General features: G+C 41.5%; 1 protein-coding gene across 1 annotated transcript in view; it reads left to right on the top strand.

Moving 5' to 3' along the window:
- The window catches only part of LOC138758431 (complement C3-like), a 145306-nt gene that overhangs the window by 23609 nt on the left and 104972 nt on the right, over positions 1 to 16725 (top strand). Inside the window, exons 6-13 of the mRNA XM_069927340.1 lie at positions 896 to 978; positions 3704 to 3791; positions 5054 to 5156; positions 7655 to 7775; positions 9653 to 9768; positions 9863 to 10009; positions 11693 to 11893; positions 16379 to 16582. Of these exons, the coding sequence (XP_069783441.1) occupies positions 896 to 978; positions 3704 to 3791; positions 5054 to 5156; positions 7655 to 7775; positions 9653 to 9768; positions 9863 to 10009; positions 11693 to 11893; positions 16379 to 16582 (1063 nt within the window). The remainder of the gene's footprint in view (positions 1 to 895; positions 979 to 3703; positions 3792 to 5053; positions 5157 to 7654; positions 7776 to 9652; positions 9769 to 9862; positions 10010 to 11692; positions 11894 to 16378; positions 16583 to 16725) is intronic.

The following is a 16725-nucleotide window of genomic DNA, read 5'->3' as shown; positions in this document are numbered from 1 at the left end:
TCCAGTGCATTTCAGGTCGAAGTGATACCCTTAGTTAAAATAACCCTGTGCTTTAATTCTAAAGCTGAGTTGCACTCTGTAACATGAAGTTACTGTGTCCAATAATCCCAGTATGTTTCAGACTTGTATGATCCAATTAACTTGCACCATTAAGAATATCCCACAGTAATTGGGTATAATAATGAGGAGAGAGAAATCCATCAAGATTATTTCCTGGTTGCATTCTACTTGGCACTGTCCCAAGGTTAAACCTTTTTGTTTAGAAATGGGAAAATTAGTGGAATTAATATTAGGGATTAAATTCTCACAGGATCCAATGTTATTTTTATTGGGTGATATTAAGAATACTGAACTAAGTTGAAATTTAATATGTACCAAAAGAAGTTCATTCACATAGCTTTAGCAATAGCAAGAAAATGTATTGCCATAACTTGGAAGTCTGATAAAGATTTGGGTATAGAAAGATGGTTTGCTGAAGTGCAGAGTTGTATAGCTCTTGAGAAAATTAATTGAAGGTACAAATATTATATATTTTGGAAAATACAGAGCCCTTAATTACAAAATATGGGTGTTAATATTAAAATGAAGCTCTGACTTTTCCTTCTTATGCTTTCAGCAGATTATAAGAGGCTTTTAATGTAATAGGTGCCCCTGTTGAAGGTCTCTTTCCCCGTTCTTACTCTTTTTCTTTTTACTTCTTTGAAGGGGGAGGGGGTGGTATATGGGGGGATTTCTTATTTTTCTTTTTATATGCCACATGTATTTGTATTGTTTTGAATTATCTTTATGTGCCTTTAAACTAACAAATAATATTTTAAAAAAAAAGAATGTTACCTGTTTTATGTGCAATATTTCTTTTTATAATGCTAAGTAATTTATTGGATATATTTTTCAGTATTGGAATGTGGAAGATTATTGCAAGTTATAACAATGCTCCTGATGTAAATTTTACTTCTCAATTTGAGGTGAAGGAATATGGTAAGAAAAGTTGATCTTTGTTGTAAACTATCGTGAACGAAATTAAAGCAAAAGAATTGCTTCTTCTGATAGAAATATTATAACTGACATGAAAGCTATAACAAGATATCTTGCTTCCATCTTGATTTGTCCATTGTCAATTGGATCCCAAAGCAAGTATTTTGGTTGAAGGTATTTGCCTGTTTTCCCTCTCCCCCCTCTCCCCCTCTCCCCCCTTCTCCCCTCCTCTCCCCCCCTCTCCCCCCCTCTCCACCCCTCTCCCCCCCTCTCCCCCTTCTCCCCCCCCTCTCCCCCCCTCTCCCCTCCTCTCCCCCCCCTCCCCCCCTCTCCCCCCCTCTCCCCCCTCTCCCCCCTCTCCCACCCTCTCCCCTCCTCTCCCCCCCTCTCCCCCCCTCTCCCCCCCTCTCCCCCCTCTCCCACCCTCTCCCCTCCTCTCCCCCCCTCTCTCCCCCTCTCTCCCCCTCTCTCCCCCCTCTCTCCCCTCTCTCCCCCCTCTCCCCCCCTCTTCCCCCCCCTCCCACTCCCCCTCTCTCTTTTCACCTTTGAAATCCAAAATCTATTCTCACCTTTTCTCATCATATCCAGTTGACACCTTTGTTCCTGTTGGTCTGGACAGCACCCCCCTCCCCACCCATTCTTCCCCCTTTCTCTCCCTCAACTTTAACTAAGATGCCTGCCTGCTTTTTGCTTATGCCTAGGCCTGAAATGTCAGTAGTATATCTTTACCTCCTATGGATGCCACGAGACCTGCTGGGTTCCTCCAGCATTTCTGTGTTTTTACTCCAATCTCAGCATCTGCAGACTTCTATGTTTCACTCCCTTCTTTCCACACAGCTGGGTTCAAGCACCAAAAAGTTATACGTGCGCAGATGGCAATCCCTCACCACAAACCCTCCATAGATCCTGATTTCCAGACAGTAACCTTCTCTTACACCATGGCCCAGATCTCGTCACCCATCATTTCTCACAAGGGCTCAATACCAGGAGTTCTCTTCCTTCACTAATGTGGCCTTGGATTCAGTGTGTATTTTCCAATGTGGCCCTGGGACACAACTGAATTTCCCAGTTATTCCCATGACAGAAACATAGCCCTAACCAACAATATTTTGGCATACCTTTAAGGACAATTTAGACTCTACATTCTTGATAGCAGGAGATCTAGCCTTTGGGGCAAGTACCTCAAATTGCATTATTCCATTCACACATCAACCCGCTGTTCCCAATCTATTGTGTAATTTTGATATGCCATCACATGACTCACTGGGTTGATGTAATGGTCAGCGCAAGACTATTATGCACCAGTGATCTGACTGGGGTTCGAATCCCAAGCTGTTTATAAGGAGCTTGTACGTTCTCCCTCTGTCTGCGTGGGTTTTGCCCGGGAGCCTTTTAAAACATACTGGGGGGGGTGTAGGTTAATTGGGTGGCACAAACTCACCCGTTACCATGCTGTATTTGTCTAAACCTAAATTTAAAAATTTTAATTTGAAATATCACCTTGGTTTCATCCCTTCTTTGCTCTGTAATCATCTCCAGTTCTGACCACCTTTGAGATCGCCACATTCCTCCAGTACTGGTTTCTTAAGGTTTGTTGAATAGAATTGCCCCACCATTCATGGTCAGTTCTTCAAATCAAAAAAACTCTAGGCTCTGGACTTCCTTCCATAATCCTTTCAATGTTATCGTCTGGGGCACCCTTTACATCCAACTCTTTGACGAAGCTTCAATTCACCTTTTACAATCTATCACTTGATGCTGGAAATCTGAAATATAACCCAAATGCACATCAGATCAGGCAGCAATTATGGAGAAATAAACAATATTTCAGGTTGATAACACTAGACAACATATGTTTTAAAAAGGTTTGCCTCCTGAAAAATAATTGGGGATTATGATAATTACTTCAAGCTGAATATGAAGATGAGTTCAGATCTGCTGCATCACATAGGAAGTTGGAGAAACATTAAATTGACTTTTATTGAATTTAGCATGTTTAATCGCATAATGATATTGACACATTGCATTAGTTCAACTGACCTAAAAATAATTTTCTACATCCAATGTCTCTCATGTTAGTGTCCAACAATTGTCGACCAGCAGCGATGGATTCCAGTTGCCCTGATCACGCTTTTCCATGGTTGCAATGTCCTGGTGAAACCTTTCACCATGTTCGTCATTGACTGCACCAAGAAGTCCAAGTTCGAATGCTGAAAATTGAGTTTCACTTCATGGTTTTGTATGCTTGAAGTAGACTTAAAATATGACAGGAATTCACAAAGATGGGTTATATCTAAATAACAGAACGTAATAGGAAAGTTTTCAGGTAATTTTCATGAGCCCAAATTCCATAGAGTACAACCAAAAGTGTTCAGGAAGTAAAATCTGCATTGTCCAGTATAATCTTTCACTCAAACTGGAGCAAGGGGAAAGGTCCCTAATTTACTGAGCATCTCTAGTATTTTGTTTATTCTGACCTTACCTGGCTCAACACCAATATTTGCTTGATTATATTCTTGTGATTCAAAGGAGGCATTTTGGCAGGTTAAAGGCTGATGTAAATAGGGGTAGTTGCTATTTTTGCCCTATTTATTGTAAAGATGTTGGGTGAAAGCTGATGACTTGATAAGATGTCGACGTGCATGTCCGTTCCGCTGCTCAGTCAGCTGGAGATGCGCGAGTTTGTCCACTGGAGTAAATGTTCTTTCTCTTGGTGTCCCTTTTCTAGTTTTGCCAAGTTTTGAAGTTACCTTGGATTCAGAGAAGCATTTTTTCTTTGTGGATGACACAGAATTGCATATTACGATCACAGCAAGGTTGGTCTTCACTTCTCTCTGAAAATAGGACAAACAAATTTGGCTCTTTTTGGTGGCATTAAATAAGTGGTTAAATTGGATGTCGAGTTAATCCCGCTTCTGCCTTGAATTCAAGGCCATCTGGCAATTCCTATTCAGTTTGTGTTGGCTGGTGTAGCTTACACCATTGGTTCAGCCCCAAAATGGAATATTGACTTTGAATATGGTCACCACACCTTGGAAGGTTATGCAAGTCTGAAGGAAGAGTCGTAGTATTATACAGCATGGAAGAGGCCCTTTGGCCCAACTCATCCATGCTAACCACATTAGCATTCTTGGTGAGTCCCATATGCCTGCATTTGGTCTATATCCTTCCACCATTCCTATCCATATACCAGGGGCAGAATGATATATCTTAAAGGTCCTGGCCTTAGAGAAATATTTCAGCTGATGACTTGTTCTCTTCAAGCAAAAGGGTTTATTTTTAAAAAGAATTTAATTTAGACATACATTTCAGCCCACAAATCCATGATGGCCAATTTACACCCAATTGGTCGACATCCCCAGTATGCTTTGAAAGGTGGGAGGAAACCGGAGCCCCCAGGGAAAAATCCACACAGACAAAGGGAGAACATACAATCTCCTTACAGACAGCGTGGGATTTGAACCCCAGTCCCAATTGCTGTAACAATGTTGTACTGACCACAATGTCAATTGTTTTTTGAGGGGGAAATGTGTACAAAATCCACACTGGCAGCGCGGTTAGCGTAGAGAGTTGGCACGGTTAGTAGATAGCACCACATTATTACAGCACCAGTGACTCCGTTTCGAATTCTGTCTGTAAGGAGTTTGTACGTTCTCCCCATCTTTGCTGGGTTCTCTGGTTTCCTTGAACCCTTCAAAACGTACCGGGGGTCATAGGTTGATTGGGATATTTGGGTGGCATGGGCTCATGGGCCAGAAGGGCCTGTTCATATGGTGTATGTCTAAAATTAGCTTGGGTTAGAGGGACTAGTTCCCATCAGTAGATGGGTCAAGAGTAGGGAAATCAAAAACCCTGGGTAAATGATATCAGGGGGATGAGAGGAGAAAAATGCAGAGGGTAATCTTGCAGGCAATCAAAAGAATATTGAATAATTGAGATAGAGTAGGGCTATGGGAAATGGGAACAATATTTCTGTACTGCGGAAGCAATGTGGGCCTGACGAGAGCAAAGACCTCCACCTTTGCTGATACACTTGATTGTTTTGGAGATGTTTATCAGGGTTTTATTCATTGCTTAGATACACCTATGGAAAATCTGTCGAAGGTCGAGCCTTTGTTCTGTTCAGCGTAATGAAAGATGGTGAAAAGTTGAGCCTTCCAAAGTCACTTCAAACAGTGCCTGTAAGTAGAAACTACAAAGCTTTAGGAATCCAGGAGAAGTTCTAATCTTGCTGTCCTCAAGACGTCCCGACAAATGCATTGCTTTATCCAAAGTTCCTGAGGTCTTAGAGAAATTGGTCAGGGTTATTCAGCTGACAAAACTAATTGATTTCTTCATGAGAAGACATCTGATTATTGAATATTTTATGAATTGGACTAAATTGACTGAATTGGACTAAAGAGCATTTATCTGGTCAACAGTGCACAAACATTTCTCACTTAATAATCATGTACAAATATGAAATATGCATAAATATTCTGAAATAATTTACTCAATTTAATTTAAAAGATACCCAAGGTTTACAGGATACATTTCCTCAATCTCACTGCCTGCAGGAAAAAGCTATTTCCCCAAATAATTTGGCAATTAGTTGTTCTGTGTGATAAAACTGAGATAGATGCACTTTTAAAAAAATTCTGGGTTGTGACATTTACAGGGAAAAGTTTTCAAAAAGAGTTGGCTCCATTATCAATGAGTCAGATTTAGAGCAATGCCCAGCTTGGTCTGTGCAGGAAAACAGGTTCTCAGTTAGAATTCGGCAGAGGTTTCTTTGGTATAGACTCTTTCAAACCATAGGACATTACAGAGAGAAAGCAGGCACTTCAGCCTTTCTAGTTTCTGCTGAACTATTATTCTGCCTTGTCCAATTGTTCTGCACCCAGTCCATAGCCCTCCATACCCCTCCCATCCACGTACCTGCCCAATGTTTTTTTAGATGTTGAAATTGAGCCCACATTCACTACTTCATCTGGCAGCTCGTTCCACGCTCTCACCAATCTCTGGATGAAGAAATCCTCCCCCCCCCCCCCACCAAATGTTCCCCTAAACTATTCTTAACTCATGTCGTCTGATTTATATCTCTGCTTTGAGGTCCTTTTCTCAATAACTTTCATATTTTGTAGATTAATCATTTCTGCATTTTTTAACAAACCCATAATTATTATTGTTAGTGGTGCTCTCCTTAACTTGACCTCATAGGGTGGGTTTAGTTTAGGACAGCGATCCCCAAACTTTTTAGACCATTGATCCCTTTCTGGAATCCTTGATCCCTCATTGATCTTCCAGGCAGGTACAAAAATAAATAAATGAATGTTCAGTTTCCATATGCATTAGTGAGGTGAAACTGCATACCAAATGCATGGTGTTTGGGCCTCCCAGTAGCAACCCAAACTTTGTTACACCACCCCCCCCCCCACCCCCCCATTCACCAAGTAGCAAATCTGTATATTACGGTAACCAAGCGATTACAGTAACAGTCTAAAAAAAAATTCTTTGCTTCTGGTTGGAAGATGCCAAATGGAGCTGGGTCAAGTCTTCAGTGACGGCAACTCCATACTCAACATCGGGTGCAGTGCATCAAAGAGGTCGCCTCGAGCGGGGACGCCGAGCAGGAGTGGGGATGTCGGGGTCTACAATTCTTTCGGCCCCAGAAGTTCAATTAAACCCCCTGCATTATCGACAGTCTTGCCCCCCCACCCCTGGCATTTTTGACCCCTTGGATAGTCTCATCGACCCCCCCCCCACCAGGGGTCAATATTAACCACTTTGGAGACACCTAGTTTAGGAATATATGGTGTTTTTTTTCTCTTTCACTGTTTTCTATTTAATAAAAATGGGTTCATATGTATCTTGTTTATCGTTATTTGATACTTGTAACTTGATATTAACTTACTTTTTTATTACTACCATATGTACCTTTGCAATTTGCATATACTAAAACCAATAAAAAGATTGAAGAAGAAGGAAATAAATGTTTGACAGCTCTTTGCCTGTACATGTTGGAATTTAGGAGATTGAGGAGGGATCTCATTGAAACATTTTGAATGTTGAAAGGCATGGACAGAGTGGATATCGAAAGGTTGTTTCCCATTGTGGGAGAGTCCAGGACAAGAGGGGACAACTTTAGAAATGAAGGGCATGCGCTTAGAACAGAAATGAGGAGAAATCTTTCAGCCAGAGGGTGGTGAATCTATGGAATTTGATGCCACAGGCAGTTCTAGAGGCTGGGCCATTGGGTGTGTTTAAGGCGAAGATGGATATGTTCTTGGTGTGCCAGGGCATCAAAGGTTATGGGGAGAAAACTGGGCAGTGGGGCTGAGTGGGAAAATGGATCAGCTTATGATTGAATGGCAGGGCAGACTTGATGGGCTGAATGGCCTCTTTCTGCTCCTATGTCTTAGGTGTTATATTTTTTAAAAAGCTGAATATTTTGTGTGCGTTTTAGGGGTAGGTTCTTAATTTATTTTAAAAAAACAACAAAAAAATTCCATATTTCATCAAAAGATGAGTAAAGTGAGAAAACTGAAAATACACAGTAAGAGGAAGGGAACACAGGATGAGTAACAATTAATCAGTATCTGAGAAGGGAACAGGAATGTTTCCTGAAAATTATTTTACCGTTAGGTTTGCTTCGAAACATCACCCGGAAAGTTGAGAACTCTCCAAACTCTGTCTACAGATTACAAATGGCCATGGACAAGCCGTCCTAAAAAAGGAACATTTGACTGCCACCTTCGACAACGTTAACTCATTGGTCGGCTACACCATCTACGTGTCTGCAAGTGTCATCACACATACAGGTGAGTTTGCAGCTCAATACAGAGAAGAATGCAGAGAAACTGATGCAAGGCCACAGTCCATCTTGCCATTGCTCTTAATTCTATGCTTGTGTATTCACGTAAGGACCTCTGTTGTGTATAATTATCTGGTCAGGCACACCTATTGGCTGGTTGTACTTGTGTCTCCTCCCGACAGGCTCCTGTATAAAGTAGCCTCCATGTTACTCAGTACAGGACAACTGAACAGTAGGGTTATGCAAGGTCCTCAAGTGAATAAAAACCTATTGGTTTCTCTACAATAGTCTTCCGAGTAATTTAATGGTGCAGCAATTGTTGAAGTTTCAACAATGGAGCAGATCCTCAATCCAGAAAAGCTGGAAATCCACCCTGAATTGCCTGAGGTGTGTACCAGCTTCAAATTCTGGCTGCACTGTTTTGAGGCATTCCTCCTCTACCATTGTGCGATCAGAGACTGACAACCTGCAAGTACTGCACTCCCTGGTCTGCACCCTGGTGTAATCAATGATCAGGGAAGCCATGACGTACCAGGAGGCCATGGACATCCTGAAAGGACAATACCTACACAAAATCAACTCCTAGTGACTCAAAAGCTACGACCCAGTGAGTCAAACGCTGAATATCTTCGGGCCCTGCTAGCATTTGGCAGGGCCTGTGAATGAAAAGCTGTGTCTGCTGCGGAGTATACAGAGAACCTGATTCTGGATGCCTACGTCGTGGGGATCAGGTCGAACTACATCAGGCTGTATTTTGGAGCAAGGGGAACTTGGTCTGCAGAGAGGAGTCGAGTTGGCGGGTACGCTGGTGGTGGACCTTCAGAACATGAGGCCTACTCGACTGACAACGCAGCCGCCTCATGGTTACCTTGGTCGCAGCCACCCTGGGATGCGTTGCCCCCTCCCCCCCCCGACCCCACTACAGCGAAAGCCTGATGATGCTCTCAACCAGCTCTAGCAATGATCCGCCCACAGCTGCATTACTCCGGGAACCCTCAAAGTACTGCTTTTGCAGACTAGGCAAGCATCAGAGGAAATGCTGCCCATTGAGGATTCAATCTGCTCCAGCTGCAGGAAGAAAACTACTACGCCAAAACGTGAAGTCCAAACCTCTTCCTAGGAGTGCTGCACGCAGATCATGGGGGGCCGCCTTCCGCAACACTCCCATCACCCAGGGGCCAGCAGCACCATGTACAATCCATGGGGGTCACCATCTTGGATACCATCTTCGGGACCCAGCTGCGCCGCGTGCGGGCCATGGAGGCAGCCATCTTGCAAATCCAGCAACACCAGCATGGGCCCTGGGGGCTGCCATCTTGGATGCTCCCATCTTCTACAGTAGTGATGTGCTGTGACCCGACCCTTGCTTCGATCAAGATAGTCCACACCAACTCGCCAGGTCGATGATGGACATCAAGATAAACAGCCACATGACAAGTTGCTTGTTCAATAGCGGGAGCACAGAGTGTTCTATACATCTGGACACAGTCCGGCACCTCTGTTGTTCAAAGCAAGCATGAAATACATTGACTTGGTTTGGACAGGATGCATTGATGTAATCTGCTCTGTGCCTTGCCGCAAACAGTAGGTATCTGTGAGGATTGTCTGGAACTCTAGCTTGGTCTTGTATAGTCTCTTGGTGTACCTCATGACCTTACACAGATTGTATCTGGATTTTTGGTGTCGATCAGCTTCGGTACAGACTTGAATACCTCAAAATGGCAGACGTTAGTCATGCAAGATTCTCCATATTGAATCGCCACATTATTTTGTCAATGGTTGCAGAAAGTCTATCAAAATGCAATGATGCCAATATTGTAATTTTGGCAATCTAGAACAGAAATCATTTACATTTTTCTGTTTTTTTTCCTTTGTTCAATGCAGGCAGAGATCTCGTGGAAGCAGAAAAATCGGACATAAAAATAGTTGTCATCCCATATACAATCTTGTTCACTAAAACTTCCAAATATTTCAAGCCTGGGATGCCTTTTGACTTAATGGTACTCAGCTTTCTCTCTTATTTCTGTTGCTTCACGGTACATCTTTGCTAATTTTGGACAAAGATATTTAATCTCTTGTTCTTTGTTACTTGAGGTCTATATAACAAACCCAGACAGATCCCCTGCCAATGGAGTTCCCGTGAAGGTCGTCAATACTGAAGTCAGGTCGAAAACCAACAAGGATGGAATTGCCAAATTTACAATAAATACACCTGGAGAGTCAAAAAGCTTTCAGATATCAGTAAGAACTTGTCCATTCAATATTAACTCCTGGAATGAAAGAACAAAAAGGGAATCTCAGGGTTGATTGTGATGTGATGTATGTTCTCTGCCAGTAAATTTGAAATCTTCACAAAGTGGAGGGCTCTTTCTGAATATTCTTGCTCTGAATTTTTATTACTCCCACTCTGTTAAGCAGTACTTTGTTCAGTAGAAGTCCGAAAATCCAGACGGCTCGGGGGTTGGGCCAGTTGGGGTTTTCAGATTTTCAGGATTCTGAGACTTTTAAAATTCAAAGTTAAGGAGGACTAAAGAGAGATGACAGGTCAATTTTGATAGTTTCTTCATTAGCAAATACCACACACTTCATTTATCCAAATGAGCAGTTTTAAAGAAAAATAAAGTCAACTCTTGACAAAAATGTAATCCTAACTTTTTTTTTGCTTGTGCATCTGTGGCACTCGTGTACACACAAAGAAACCCACTAAATTTGAACAGATTGAGAATTTTAGGAAAGTCCGGATTCTCGGGTGGGTCCGGATTTCTGGCACTTGGATTTTTGGACTTTGGATGCAAATTATTTTCTTTCAAATATCCAGACAATGCCCATTTGGTAGTTGGTGTTGAATCTCTTGCAGGCAGCACATTCCAGACCATAGCAACCGTATTCTTCTCAATGGGTAGGGTGGGGGGGGTTTCCTTGCACTCCTGGGGGGCACATTTATGTAAAAGCCTGGTTTTCTTTTCACCCCTCGTATTTTTCATGATTTTTAAAAAAATGTAGTCGGTGGGAGAGGAGGAGGGAAGATACCAAAACTTGTCTGCTTCACAGGGAAGGGCGCCCATAAACCTTGACCCATAAACCTTAAGGGGGCCACAGCCAGAAAATGGTTGAGAATGGCTGCTCGACAAGATCTTCTGCTCGCTCGTTTCTCTGGTTACTGCCACTTCTATCATTGCCCCTTCTTAATCTGTCAAACCTCACCTAATTTAGAAAAACCTGATCTCATCTCCTGCTGATTTTCCTCTTCAGACAGAGATAACTCTGACGATTCAGAATGATTTAAAATAAACACGGAACATTATCTCATCAAGGACATTAAATGGCTATCTATAATGTTTCTTAAAAATGATTTGATTAAAAAAAACACTTTTTAGCTGCCGCACATGTGGATAGTGCCATGTCGTGGTAAGGCATCACGGTGGAAAATCTCCTTATTTAAATGACTTGGCAAAATGATCCCCACTGTTAATTTACTGAGCTGGTACTAGCTCGGAACATGTTGCCAGGAAAAGATGACATCACTAGAGAGGGGGGAGAGGGGATAAGCAATGATCTTGCCAGCCCTTGTGTGAGGCAAGATTGTGTAGTTTGGGGTTGTTTTCTTTCGAACAAACGAGTCCAGGAAGAAATTTAGTTGTAATATATCGCATTATAAGATGGCCAGATAGTGCATAATGCCTCAGTGGAGTGCCCAGGATGCTAATGGAGCTATGGAAAGATTTTTTTTCAGTAGAAGTGTGATTACAAGTGGAATTCAGTGGCTGAAAGCATGGTGATGAACTAGGACAGGGATACTAATGGCTGCAAATTCTCCCACTTCCTTATGATTGTGCGTTGCTTTTGCACTGCAAATTTTTTTTGAAGTTGGCAGGAGATTAGCTTTTGGCATTTAACTTTCTTTCTTGTTAATTCTGTGTGCAGGTTACAACAGACGATCCCAATGTTGCCAGAAATCAACAGGCATCTGCAAATATGGTTGCAGAGCCCTACACTACACAAGGTGGTTCCAGAAACTACTTGCATATCAGCGTTCAAAAAGAATCTAGAAACTTTTTGATTTATTTGATCCCACAAAATGACAATAAAAACATCCAGGAACAAATAAAATACTTCACCTACATGGTATGTTTTTCTCTAAATCTCTATTGCAATCTTGTAATGACATTCATTTTGAATATGTCAACTCTCGTGCATTTATATAGCTAATGTAACATGATAAAAATGCTGAGACCTTAATAGATGAGAATTGACATTGAGTCAAGGAGATATTTTGGGGGAAAAATCGTTTTACAAACTAAATCTTCTGGTTGGAGCAAAGAGACCGAGAGTTTATTGGAAGAAATTCTAGAGATAATGGTTCAAAGTGGTTTAGTTTAAGGACGATCACATTATGGACGATGAAAGCCAGAATTGGGAGAGGGAAGGGGTCTTTGAGGGGGGAGGGGGTCATAGAATGTAAGTAAATTGTGATGCTTGTGGTAAAACATGAAAGTCTGCAGACTCCGTGGTTGAAGTAAAAACACGATGCTGGAGAAACTCAGCAGGTTGAACAGTGGACTTTATAGAGCAAAGATAAAGACACACAAGATACTTTCTCCACTCCATACTCCTCCCCCCACACCATTTTGTTTGCACACCTGCCAACATTTTCTCCATACCTTGATGATGAAGGCCTCAAGTCCGAAACATTGGTGATGTATCTTTATCTTTGCTACATAAGTTCACTGTTTGACCTGCTGAGATTCTCCAGCGTTGAGTTTTCAATTATGATGGGTGAGACCATGGAGAGGTCAGAAAACAAGGATTAAAAAAAATGTCAACATCAAGGCTTTGTTTAACTGCGGATGTTTGCACACATTGGGGTGACGGGTCCTGACATGAGTTCATTGATGTGCTTTGGATAAACTCAAGATTATGAAATGTCAATCAAAACAGGTAAGATGTTGCCGTGTGGTTGGTAACATCACTAAAAAATACCATGAGATCTGAGAAAATTATCCATTCCATCATTGTTGATTGGGGGATAAATACTGCCTGGGGTTACTCAATGAAGACTGTAGTTCACTAAAGCAAGGATAAAGATTGTAATTAATTAATTATGGAATAAGATAAAGATATTCTCACCATCTCGGACCTAGGTTTTCTGTACGGTAGACTAATGTCCACATGAACAATTGTGTACCACTTTTAATCTTCCTGATACCGTACATATCCAGGGAGCAGTAAATGCGAGAGACAAGAGTTGATTGATGGGGAATACCATGGTAATCCAGAGAGGATCAAGGGTAGGGGATGGATAACCAAGGGCAGAGCCTGAAGGTTAACTTGCAATTTGAGTTCGTGGTGGTGGAGGCAAATGCAATTCTGGCGTTCATTTCTAGAACATAAGAGCAGGGATGTGATGTGGAGGCTTCATAAGGCACCGGTGAGCCCTCACATGGAGGATTGTGAGCAGTTTTTGGGCTCCTCATTTGAGAAAGATATATTGAATAGCAAATATTGAAAGGCATGGACAGAGTAGATGCAGAAAGGTTCTTTCCCATATTCTATATTATACCAGCACTTTGTCATGGCTGCATGCTATGGGTCAAAATCAGTTGGCTTCACATGAGTGCTACTGGGGAAATATTAATGAATTCTAAAGCCCCTTTCCTAAAATATTCCACTGAACTCGCTTTGTAACAAAGTTGGTGTAGGGCACTTCCAGTAACCACAGAGACAAGCTGAGGAAATGATAGGCTTTAATACACAAAAGAACCTTGCTGGCCCAGATCCCAGGATAGGAATGGCGGCAAGGGAAAGGCAACTCGACCTTTATGGCTCAGGACCACGGGGGAGTAATCATAGGATATGAGACATCCATGGGTGGGCCAGCTCCATATATACAACTAACAATGATAACTATATACAATGGAGAAAACAATGGAGAAAACATATCACCACAGTTGATATTGTAAAAAAGTCTTTTCACTTTGGAACAATAATCTCCCACAAGCATCAGTGTAATATTTACCAAGCAAAGTGCTTTGAGTCAAGGGATAAGGCTGTTACTATACTGAGCTGTAGTTTCATTGTACAAGTAATGTACTAAGAAATATAATAGTTCAAATTTATTGGATAACATCACATACAACCCTGAGATTCTATTTTATCTGCCGGCCAGGCAATATTTCTGCTCATCCATAGTGCAAACGGTAATCATGAAAAAGATACATACACAAAAGGGAGAAATAGAAACGAGGAAACATTTAAAAAAAAATACTGACCATGTATATGGTTGGAGGGAGGGGGCGTAAATAATGAGCAAAGCAAGAGGTTCACACTGAACGACAAGGCACCTCAGTCCTTAACTGAGGCTCTGAACGAGTCTGTTGTTGAGGAGTCTGATGGTGGAGAGGTAACAGTTGTTCCTGAACCTGGAGGGATGTGGCAAACATACCTCTTTCCAGATGGTAGCAGTGAAAACAGAGCATGTCCTGGGTGGAGTGGATCCTTTCTGCATCTACTCTGTCCATGCCTTTCAATATTTGAAATGTTTCCAACGATAGTGTTCTATGTCGTCTTTTTCAATGGTAGGGAGAGTTCTGCTTGTCATGTACTAGGCTGTGTCCCACTACCTATGGCAGGACTTTCCACTCCGAGATATTGGTGCCCCCATACCAGTCCATGATGCAGCCGGTCAGCACACTTGCCACTCCACAGCCAGTTTGCAAGGTTCTTGATGTCATACCAAGCCTCCACAAATTCGTGAAGAAGCAGAGGTGCTGACATGCTTTCTTCAAGATGACGTTAGCATGTTGGCTCCAAGATAGTGACTCCCAGGAATTTAATTTTGCTCATTCTCTCCGCCTCTAATTTCACCCAATGATCACTAGATCATATCCCTCTAGTTTATGACATCAAATGACGTGAGTGGTTTTAGGAGTTGGGGTTTCCTTTGATGAGATGATGCAGCCTACCCTTTTGTCCTGGCTGGATACCATGGAACTCAGGATATGAACTGTACCTAAATTCCAGTAAATGAAAGGGACTTTTATGGTTCCTTGATTACACTGGACATCAAAGTCTTTGCTTGCTGAATACTTTTTGGATGTGTTTTATGGATTTTGAGCTGCTGATCATGAAAATCACTAATATTTTTCTATCACATACCTTTTTTTTAGATATTATCTATTTTGAGATTTCCTGTCATATTTTAAGTCTACTACTAAGTATTTTGCCCACAAAGAAAGCTGTTTTAGTTCATCCAAGCATTCCTGGGCATGCACTTATGCAAATATCATAGGCCTGGGCATACTTAGTCAAGATAGAAGCAGAAAGGTTATAAAAGCAGGTCACATATACAGATGTTGTGCATTACATTGAGATAAATTGAATGCACGTTGTTACACATTCTCATCAGGCAATAGCATAGTGAGTGTACGTAACGATAGCATTTATTGTCTTCAGGAGTATTTAATACAGCAGAAATGTCTCATCAATGTTGCAACTCTTAACATTTGTTGTGCAACGTATGCAGTCAACCTGAGAGCTTGGGTCAGCATTATTATGCCATTGAACAGGTTAAATTCAATAAAAGTCCATTTAATGTTTCTCCTGCCCACTACTTGATACACCAAATCAGAAATTATCTTTGTGTTCAGCTTGAAGTTGTCTATCATAATCTCCAATTTCTTTTCAGGAAGCGAACCTTTTGGGAAAAAAAAATTGTTGTCCAGTGTTTTACCCTTACTCTCTTTGGCAGCCTTTTTCGCTCAGATTTGCTGATGGGAATGGATGTTAACAACATTGGTCATCATGGAGCTTGGACTCCCTTTGCTCCTAATCAATTATTATTGACTACATATTTGCTGATTTGCCTGATGAAACAGCATGTATTCAGGCATGTAGGCAGAGGGAATAAGATGAGCTTTAAATTGTTCTTTGTTGGCCACCATTGATTGTTGTGGACCAAATGATCTCTTACTACTTCACTCATCTGTATAATTTTACAATTTAATATCCAGTTGATAACTTCATGAATAAAGCAAAGATTGTCTTTATTGAGTCAACCATGAAAATTATCACTTTAATGGATCTCATTCACATTTGGGGATCAGTGTTTCCTTCAGGCACATTTTTATTTCCCTCTGTATTATCAAAGGGAACATTTTATAAAGTGTCACAAAAGCATTTGAAATTTAAATGAATGGGATTAAATATCAGCCGCTAACTTTTACCAGAAGCCAGTCTATTATTGTCCTCTCTGTGGCCTCACCCAAACTAAAGTTCTAACCAATCTCTTCACGTTTGTTTGAAGTCAAAGACGGAAGTCTGCAGACACTGTGGTTGAAGTAAAAAAAAAACACAAAACGCTGGAGAAACAGTGTTCTTCTGTAGCAAAAGATACACAACCAATGTTTTGGGCTTGATGCCTTTCCATACATTGATGAAGGGCTCAAGTCCAAAACAGTTATGCATCTTTATCTTTGCTACATGTTACATTATTACGTGACAATAATGGAATCTTTACCTCTAAAGTACACCTCTGAACTTCTCCGGCATTGTGTCTTCACAATTGTTTGTTCTACAGTTTTAAACTCACTTTGTTGTGCTTTCTTTTGCCAGTTGATTAACAAAGGCAAGATAGTCAAGTTTGGGAGACAAGCGAGAGGAAAGAATCAACTCTTGGTGACCATGCAAATTCCAATCACCAGGGATTTAATTCCGTCGTTCAGAATGGTGGCTTATTATTATGTTACGAAGGGAGCACAGGTAGAAATTGTTGCAGACTCTCTTTGGATTGATATGGAGGACACATGCATAGGAACAGTAAGTATTTCTATTTTCTCTGGAGTGGACTCTCTGACAGTGACAGTGGTGACGGGGTGGAGGAGGGGGGCAGGGGTCGAAGGCTAAGATTCAGCATTCAGAACCACTGGCAGAGAATAAGATTTATAACGTGAGCTCCAATT

Source organism: Narcine bancroftii, chromosome 3 (genome assembly GCF_036971445.1).
Source record: "Narcine bancroftii isolate sNarBan1 chromosome 3, sNarBan1.hap1, whole genome shotgun sequence".
Classification (NCBI taxonomy): Eukaryota; Metazoa; Chordata; class Chondrichthyes; order Torpediniformes; family Narcinidae; genus Narcine; species Narcine bancroftii.
Note: the sequence above shows the minus strand (reverse complement) of the source record. Positions and strands in the feature narration are given on the sequence as shown.